A 10,042-nucleotide genomic window follows, 5' to 3' on the forward strand; every position below is an offset into this window, starting at 1 on the left:
TATTTTAATCTTATATGACTTTAATTTCATATTTTATCTCTTATAGTTCTGTATTTTTTCATATTATGCATATTGTTTCATATTACTGAGTGGTTTGAAAGTAGGAGTAAATATTTGGTTAGATAATTATAATAGTTTGATATGAAAGAAGATGTTGTGAAAGAAGAGTTAAAGCAAGTTTAACTCTCTTAGATATGTCTTCAGAAATTGATAAAGAACGGTCCACCTAGGTAGGAAGTAGGGAAAGCTTTTTCTCTATGACATTATTTACTGTCCAGAGTTCCTCAATAGATACGTAGATGCATAGTTTTGTTATAAAAATATTTCATCTGGATCTAGTTTCTTCTTTGGTTAGAAGGAAAGATTACATACTTTGATCTTCTTTTATGATTTGAAGAAATTTTATTTTTCTAGATACCTATAGTTCCTTAAACTTCCCTGAGTGTCAGCATTAGAAACCAAATCCTTATCTTCAAGGATTGTAGCAACATTGACATGTATGCCATCTGGTGGCAGTTTCTCATAATAGCATTTAAATTCTATAAAAATTCTGAATACTTCTATAGAAAACCTTGTTATACCATTTTTTTGTAAACAGGAAAAATATCAATATTCTTAATTCTATAAGAATGAAGAAGAGATACTAAAATCTTTGTGATTTTTACCTGCTCTGTCATTGAATCTTTGGCATGTCAACGTGCTTTATGATGTTGTATATTCTATGTAAAAAAAAAAAAAGAGTTATGGAGAAAACAATCCAAAGCTTCCTAAATTAATATAAGATGTTACATTATGTTAACTGATACTCATTGACTTAACAAAATACCTTTGAGCTTTTAAAAGAAACGATAACTCTTGAAGAAGAATCAAAATCCTCCTGGGTTTCCAATTTAGGATTAGAGAATTTATGTTGTTTTCTCCTTGAGTGAACAGGTACCAGCTTAAATATATTAATGATGCTTGACATAATTTGTATCAAGATTAGAATATAAGAATTTTCTTTGGATTTTTCTAATTAAACATTTTGATTATATTTTGGGCATTTTGGATAGCAACTTCTCCAAGAATAGATGATGAAATTCCCCCTCCACTTCCGGAACGGACACCTGAATCTTTTATTGTGGTAGAGGAAGCTGGTAAGTACAGTTCAGTAAGTGTAAAATAAATTGTGCATTAACTATATTACTCCTTAAGTCCTCTCAATATTTTGTGTGCTATTGCTGAGTAACAATTGCTCTCTAAAATTACAGCACTAAAATGGAAACATATTTACTTTTTTTACAGGAGAATTCCCCCTGGATGTTCCCAAATCTTTATCTTCAGCTGTGAAGGTAAAAATTGGAACATCACTAGAATGTAGTAGAACATCTGAATCAAAGAAATTTGATGATTTGGTAAGACTTAGACCAAGCAAGGTCAATAACTTTTTTCTGACTCTACTCACTTGGATTCAACGGACTATAGTCCTATTCCTTATATATATATATTTTTTCCATAAATTTACTTATTTATGTATTTATTTATTTTTGGCTGCATTGGGTCTTCGTTGCTGCATGCAGGCTTTTCTCTAGCTGTGGTGAGTGGGGGCTACTCTTTGTTGCGGTGCACGGGCTTCTCATTGCGGTGGCTTCTCTTGTTGCAGAGCGTGGGCTCTAGGCACACGGGCTTCAGTAGTTGTGGCACGCAGCCTCAGCAGTTGTGATTTGTGGCCTCTAGAGCACAGGCTCAGTAGTTGTGGAGCACGGGCTTAGTTGCTCTGCGGCATGTGGGATCTTCCCGGACCAGGGCTCGAACTCATGTCTCCTGCACTGGCAGGCGGATTCTTAACCACTGCACCACCAGGGAAGCCCCTTCCTTTTATTTTAACACCCATCACTTAGTAAATCCTAAGCGAATACTATTTATAAAACAATGTGCTAGAGGATGTGGGGGATAAAAAGATGTATAGACACAATTATTGCCCTTAAGAAACTTATAGTTCAGTAGTGGGGATATAGCATGTGTACACAAGTCTTTATTTTTGTCTGTATTTATTATAACAAGGCAAATATAATCAATGCCATATGGAAGATAAGAACTTTGAAACTGTGAGAGATCCCTTCAGGTTGGAAGTGATCAAGGAAGACAGTGAAAGAAGAAACATTTGACTTTATTCTTTTTTTTTTTTTTTTTTTTCTTTTTGCGGTATGCGGGCCTCTCACTGTTGTGGCCTCTCCCGTTGCGGAGCACAGGCTCCGGACGCGCAGGCCCAGAGGCCATGGCTCACGGGCCCAGCCGCTCCGCGGCATATGGGATCCTCCCAGACCGGGGCACGAACCCGTATCCCCTGCATCGGCAGGCGGACTCTCAACCACTGCGCCACCAGGGAGGCCCGACTTTATTCTTTAAGGACAGTTAAGGCAAAAATAATTGTTTCATAAGTAGATTGCTTGTTCATAGCAGTCATCTGGTAGGCTGTTTCTTGTTAGCTGTGATAACATAGAGAGTAGTTTTTTTAAAAAAAATAAATAACAGATGTCTATATTATTTAAGATAAACCTTTTGGAATAATGTTTCCTGCTTCTAGAAGAAAAACCTGTACCTTGAACAATCTGTTATTCATTAGTATATAATTCTATGAACCAACTGTCTTAAAATTTCAGAGATCAGAAAAGGAATTAACTAAAACATTTAAACACGCTTACAATTGCAGTGCTGGTGGGCAAATATTCCCTGCCTTTTAAATTACACTTTAAAAAATTATTTTATTTATTTATTTTTACCTGTGTTGGGTCTTTGTTGCTGCGTGCGGGCTTTTTCTAGGTGCGGCGAGCAAAGGCTACTCTTTGTTGTGGTGCATGGGCTTCTCATTGCGGTGGCTTCTCTTGTTGCAGGTCATGGGCTCTAGGCGCATGGGCTCTGTAGTTGTGGCTTGCAAGCTGTAGAGCGCAGGCTTAGTAGTTGTGCCACACGGGCTTAGTTGCTCTGTGGCATGTGGGATCTTCCCGGACAAGGGCTCAAACCCATGTCCTCTGCATTGATAGGCGGATTCTTAACCACTCACTGCGCCACCAGGGAAGCCCTTAAATTACACTTTTAATGTGCTAGTAACTGTTATTATAATTGCTAATGGTCTTTATCTTAACAACTCCCAGAGTAAAGAATAATCACTACTTTTTCAGTGTTATGAAGTAATTTCAGTGGCAACAACCTTACCTGGAATTAAATTTTCAGGGAAATGTTCTGAGTAGGAAGGAAATAACTATAAAAAGGATCAATTTAGGGCCAATATTCATGACATATACAAATCACTGTAGGAGTGGATGATTCTTCACAGTTCAGCACATTTATAAATTAGGAAAAATAGGGTCAACATTTCATAACTATCTCTATTGGTATATGAAATGTAATTTTAAAATGCTATTTATTGCTTTGAGTTTATAGATTTGTATAGATGTTCTTCTTTCACTTTGACTTTCTTTCTTTTTCAGAGTGTAAAACCTCAGAGTCCCAAATCAGGTAAAAAATTTTCTTTGGCTTTAGATGACATTTAGCCCTAAGAATTTGTACTGCAAGAATGGCTCATTAAGTTTAGAGTAATTCACCTCAGGAGATGGCATGGTTTCCATAATAGCTTCCACTATTTATTGATTTATTTCTGGTTTTCCTAGGCTAGTAGTTTTGTTTTGTCAAGGGCAAAAGGAAGACAGGATTTTAGAATTCTGCTCCTTGATATATAGCCCTAAAACAAACAAACAAACAAAAAACCCAAAGTATTTTAGATACAATCTCTTAAAACTTTGCAGCAGTTCCATTTTACTGGTTTTATCATTGTTAACAGTGTGATTCTAAAAAGTTATTTCTGGTCACTTAGGTCTTTAACTTGCCACTGCTTCTCTAGTACTTTCTTGCTTGTTTTATACATTGAATAACAACATCAACAACAAACATCCTTTGAACACTGATGGGTACTTTACATACATTATAACAGGTAGTAGTTGCCCTTAACACATTTATTCATATTAACATATTGCTCAAATACGTAAATAAGCAGTATAACATAGAGGTTAAAAAGCATGAGCTTTGGTGTCAGGTAGACTTTCATTCAAATCCCCAGCCTACCAATAGTTATCAAAATCTATGACCTTGGTTACATTATATACTTTATCGATTTTTCTCACTTATAAAATGAGGATAATAGAACTCCCCTTCTAAGAGGATTTTTGTGAGGATCTAGTGAGATAAAGCATATAAAGCTTTTAGCACAGTGGTTGTCAAATGATAAGCTCTCATTAAATGTTACCTATTATAATTTTTATTAGGTAATTATTAAATGAACATTTCCTAAGCAAGTTCCAGGTGCCTTATACAGTGTTAGAATAGGCAGGATATTTAAGAAAGGGCACTGCTTAATGGTTATATATGTATTCAAATTGGGTAGACAAAATTAACACTCACTTGGAACCATTAAGTGATAATCTATGTGGCACTGATTATCATCACCAGGAATCTGGAATAAAGAAAGGTATCACTGGAGTGGTTAGGAAAGGCTTGAGTGGGTGAAAGAAATTTAAGAATATGGATAGAGGAAAAAAGAGGGAATTCCAGGAGCAGGGATCAGAGTAACAGTGACTCAAAGGTAAAAATAAGCATGATGGGTACAGAGAAATGTTAAGTAGGTTAATTTAATTGCAACAGAGGTTCTATTATAGGGAAATATGGAAAATAAATTTGGATAGATAAAATGTGGGAAAATTCTGAAGGACTTAAAAGCTAGGCAGATGAAATATCCACAACAGACAAATCTATGTATAGAGAAAGCAGAGTTGTGGTTGCCAATCTAATCTGGAGGGAATGGGGAGAGACTGCTAAATGAGTGTGGAGTTTCTTTTTCAGGACAATTAAAATTTTGGAACTAGATTGTGGTGATGATTGCACATCACTGTGAATGTACTAAATGTCATTAACGGCAAATTTTGTTACGTGTATTTTATCACACACGAAGCTTGGCAGAAGAATTTAAATTTAATTCAGTAAGTAATAAGCATTGTAGGTTCTTCGTCAGGGGAGTATTAAGATGAAAATGGTATTTTGGGAAGGTATTTGGCAGGATATCGCTACCTGAAAGTTACAGTCTCATAATATTTCCTGAAATCAAACGGGAAGGTGATAAGCTACTTCAGAGTAGTTATCAAATATTTGTCAAATGCCTACTATATGCCAGTTATTGTATTAGGTGATGGAAATAAGTATTGCACTTAATTTTTGCATATTACCCAGCATATAAGGAATAAACAAGAGAACTTGCTTTATAGGTAAGTCCTAAGACGTGAAAAACCCAATGACCAAAGACAGATAAAACTCTAGCACTTAACCACATACTCATTTTCAAAAGACATTAATAGGGACTTCTCTGGCAGTCCAGTGGTTACAACTCTGTGCTTCCAATACAGGGGATGCGGGTTCGATCCCTGGTCAGGGAACTAAGATCCCACCTGCCACGCGGTGTGGCCAAAAAATTTTTTATCAAAAGACATTAATAAAGTATATAATTATACTTAGCGCTGTATAATGAGAAGCATACATCAATAGAACACCATTTGTGTCTCTAGGACTTACATTGTGGGAAAATAGCTCCATTATTTAAAATTTTTTATCATGGAAATTTTCAAACACACAGTTTAAATCTACCATAATAGCAGTAATCACACTAATAAAGTTAATAATAATTCCTTAATATTATCTAATATCCAGACTTTGTTCAATTTTCTCAAAGTGTCTCAAACATGTCTTTTTACAGTTGGTTTATGTGAAGCTGGATTCAAACAAAATCTGCACATTGCCTTTGGTTTATATGTTTCTTAAGCCTTTTAAAGTTTGTAACAGTTTTCTCATGCCATTTATTTGTTGAGGGAATGGGCCATTTGTCCTTAAGATTGCTAATATTCTGGATTTGGCTGTTTGTATCCTCATGGTTTTATTTAACATGTTCCTCTATCTCCAGGATTCTCTGTAAAATTGTAGTAAGATTAGAAGCTTGACTAAATTCAGGTTCAATTTCTTTTGAAGAATACTTTTGAAGTGAGCTACAAGTTTGTGATGAAGCATAGGCTCATTGGCGAAAGAGCTAGAATAACAAAGTTCTTGAGGCTCCAGTCAATGTTCAGATAATTTTTTATTTGGCTGTTGTAGGTTAATATTGAAAAATTGGAAAAGTTATACAATACCAAAAAGGGATTTTTAAAAATAATTTTGGGCCTCCCTGGTGGCGCAGTGGTTGAGAGTCCGCCTGCGGATGCAGGGGATACGGGTTCGTGCCCCGGTCTGGGAGGATCCCATATGCAGCGGAGCGGCTGGGCCCGTGAGCCATGGCCGCTGGGCCTGCGCGTCCGGAGCCTGTGCTCCGCAACGGGAGAGGCCACAACAGTGAGAGGCCCGCATACCGCAAAAAGAAAAAAAAATAATAATAATAATAATTTTTATTGGAGTATAGTTGATTTACAATATTGTGTTAGTTTCAGGTATACAGCAAAGTGAATCAGTTATACATATACATATATCCATTCTTTTTTAGATTCTTTTCCCATATAGGCCATTACAGAGTATTGAGTAGAGTTCCCTGTGCTATACAGTAGGTCTTTATTAGTTATCTATTCTATTATAGTAATGTGTATATGTCAATCCCAGTCTCCCAATTTATTCCTCCCCCCCCCCCGCTTTGATGACCATAAATTTGTTTTCTACATCTGTGATTCTGTGTTTTGTGAATAAGTTGATTTGTACCATTTTTTAGATTCCATGTATAAGCAATATCATATGATTTTTGTCTCAAAAAGGGATCTTGACTTAGGACTTTTAATTGATGAATTTTTTTTTTTGCTTTGTTGTATACTCTTTTCATAGATAGACACCAAGATCGTTCTTCTTCCCTGCCACCTCCACTGCCAGAAAGAACTTTAGAGTCCTTCCTTGTTGCTGATGAAGATTGTAAGTGGCAGTGCTCTCTCAAAAAAGTTATAAAAATGAGACCATTAAAGGTTAACAATAAAGTAGGATCTAAATGGAAAAGGTACAAAGAATGATTAAATAAGATAAAAATAATACATTTAGGGGCTTCCCTGGTGGTGCAGTGGTTGAGAGTCTGCCTGCCAATGCAGGGGACACGGGTTCGTGCCCCGGTCTGGGAAGATCCCACATGCCGTGGAGCCGCTGGGCCCGTGAGCCATGGCCACTGAGCCTGCGCGTCCAGAGCCTGTGCTCCACAACGGGAGAGGCCACAACAGTGAGAGGCCCGCGTACCACCGAATAATAATAATAATAATAATAATAATAATAATAATAATACATTTAAAAATCCCATAATGCATTGCAAAAATAATGAATAAAAAAGTCAAGCTAAGAATTACTGAATATATACCTGTATACAATCTAAAGGCTTAAGAAGCTATGCAACAAAACACTTTTTTTTTTTAGGTATGCAGGCTCAACCTGTAGAGACTTATTCTACTAGCTGTCGTAACACCATGGAAAATTCAACATCTTCAAAACAGACATTGAAGACTCCTGGAAAATGTTTCACAAGGAGTAAGGTAAAGAAGATAGGAGTTTATGGAAATATGCCAGAGGCTTTCCATTACTGAAAGTCTCCCTACCCCTGCCACTCCAACCCCGGGCCACCAGCATTAAGATGAAAAATTAGACTAAATATTTTCACTGATATTCACTGTTGGTCTCACAACAATCAAAATTAATGGAGGGAAACTAAAAATTTTTAAAAAAACCAACAACTTAAAGCATGCCCAATAAAACTATCAACTTTTTTTCCCTGAAACTAGACAAATTGATTCCAAAGTTCATATGGGGGGAAAAAAGAGCAAGAATAGTCAGTAAACCGAAAAAATAAAAATAAAAATAAAAGCAGTGAAAGAAGGGTAGCTTTATCCGATATTAACACATCGTAAAGCCTCAATAATTAAAATGGTAGGATATTGGTGTATGAAAAGAAACACATACCAACAGAGCAGAAGGAGAACTTCAGAAATAGATCCAAAAATGTATAGGAATTTAGTATATGATGAAGGGAGCCTTTCAAGTCAGGGAATAAAGATGGATGTTTTAATCACTGTTGTTGGTTCAACTGGATAACAACCTAGAGGGAAAAAGGTAGGATCTATACCTCACAGCTATACCAAGATATATTCTAGTTGGATAAAAGATTTAAATGCTAAAAAACAAAAAACCAACCCATCAAAGTACTAAAAAAACCTGGAAAGGTTACTTTACAACCTGGGAGTGGGAATGATCTTTATAACTATGATTCAAAATCCAGAAGCCATAAGAAGGGAGATTTATAAATTTAACTAAATAAAACAGAAAATTTCTGCATGGTAAAACAACAACAAAAAATCACCTTAAAAATCAAAACACAAAGAACAAATTGGAGAAAAAAATATCTGCAACTGGCATCATAGTCAAAGGACTATATTTCTTTAATATTATATATTTCTTTAGCAATTCATAGAAAATAATAACCCTAAAAGAAAAGTGAGCAAAAATACATGATCTGATAATTCAAAGATAAGTAAATGTGCATGATCTGACCTTTAAACATTTGATATGTTCAACCTCACTCATAATAAAAGAAATATGAATTAAAACCACAGTCACATACTGTGTTTCATGTTTCAGAATGGCAAATTCCGAAGTCTGACTACACTCTCTGTTAGGAAGGCTATGGGAAAATAAGCACACTCTTGCACTCTTGGTGGGAATGTAAGTGGTATAACTTCTATGGAGGACAATTTAGCAATACCTATCAAAATTACCAATGCATACATCCTTTGACCCAACAATTCCACATTTAGGAATTTATCCCACAAATATGCTTGCTCATATATGAAATGAAATATATACCAGGTTATTCATTATACCATTATTTATAAGAGTAGACAATTGGGAACATAAATGTTAATCATTAGGGGAACTGATTAAATAAATCATAAATCATGGTATATGCATACAATGGAATTCTATGCAGCTAAAAAAAGAATGAGGACTCTCAATATACTTTTATATATTTTATTAACTTTTGCTTAAAAGGGTGAAAAATGATCTATATTTATATTATATATTCATAAGTAACTTTGGAAGGATACATAAAAACTAACAACAATGGTTACCTGTGGGGGGAGGATCAGAAACTAGGTAGATGGAAAACAAAGATGGGAGCATTTTTACTAGGATATTTTGAATTAGAAATAATCTATATTTAAAAACTAAATAAAATTTTTCAAAAAAATTTATTAAATATCTATTATATAGAAGATTACATTTCTAAGTATTAGGAAAATAGATGTGTCATAAAGGACATCTAAATGTCCTTGAGAAGAGTATAGTTGATCTATTAGGATGCCTATATAAGAAACAACATGAAAATTATCAAAAAGTAAAATACTATGGAACAAACTGAAAACATACACCCTGAGGAAATGTGAAGAAAAGAAGAAATCTGGGTAGATTCCTAGAAGAGGTTAAGTTAGAGACTTCACCATAAAGGAGGCAGAAGACATGGGTTTGCTGAAAGAGGGAGAAGAAAGTAGCATGGTTAACAGTATGAAGTGAACCTCAGTAAACTGAGTACAGAAAATGACTGGCAAAATTTTTTGGCCTGAATGGGAATGGCAATGTATCACAGCTATCTTCAGAAGCCATTGTGGGTCCTGGAATGGTCGCCTAGTAAAGAAGACAGGTAGGAACTCCATCTTTCCCCCGACACAACAATAGCACTATTTCTAAATAAATAGTGTGATTCTTATATGGGTGGAAAATGTAGCAAGATAAGATCAAGTGGAGACTTTGCACTGAATTAAAAAATGGCAAGATAGAAAAATAATTTTGTACATTTGATATCCATTTTTAAAGAAATTAATCCTTTTGACTGAAATCTATATTTCTAGTTGATTAAAGTGGGAAAAAACTCACTTTTTCCTTTTCTTCATTTTGTAGAGTTTGAAAATTTTGCGAAACATGAAAAAGAGTAAGTTTCTTTTACTTATTTTTAGAA

At 35.1% G+C, this 10,042-nt stretch overlaps 1 protein-coding gene across 1 annotated transcript in view; it reads left to right on the forward strand.

The window, feature by feature from the left end:
• Positions 1 to 10,042, forward strand: part of PTPN22 (protein tyrosine phosphatase non-receptor type 22) — a 60,620-nt gene that overhangs the window by 42,110 nt on the left and 8,468 nt on the right. Inside the window, exons 14-19 of the mRNA XM_081222481.1 lie at positions 1,053 to 1,136; positions 1,285 to 1,394; positions 3,471 to 3,498; positions 6,883 to 6,966; positions 7,453 to 7,568; positions 9,985 to 10,015. Coding sequence (XP_081078607.1) covers positions 1,053 to 1,136; positions 1,285 to 1,394; positions 3,471 to 3,498; positions 6,883 to 6,966; positions 7,453 to 7,568; positions 9,985 to 10,015 — 453 coding nt within the window. The remainder of the gene's footprint in view (positions 1 to 1,052; positions 1,137 to 1,284; positions 1,395 to 3,470; positions 3,499 to 6,882; positions 6,967 to 7,452; positions 7,569 to 9,984; positions 10,016 to 10,042) is intronic.

Source organism: Mesoplodon bidens (genome assembly GCF_964165515.1).
Source record: "Mesoplodon bidens genome assembly, chromosome: 2".
NCBI classification, from domain to species: domain Eukaryota; kingdom Metazoa; phylum Chordata; class Mammalia; order Artiodactyla; family Ziphiidae; genus Mesoplodon; species Mesoplodon bidens.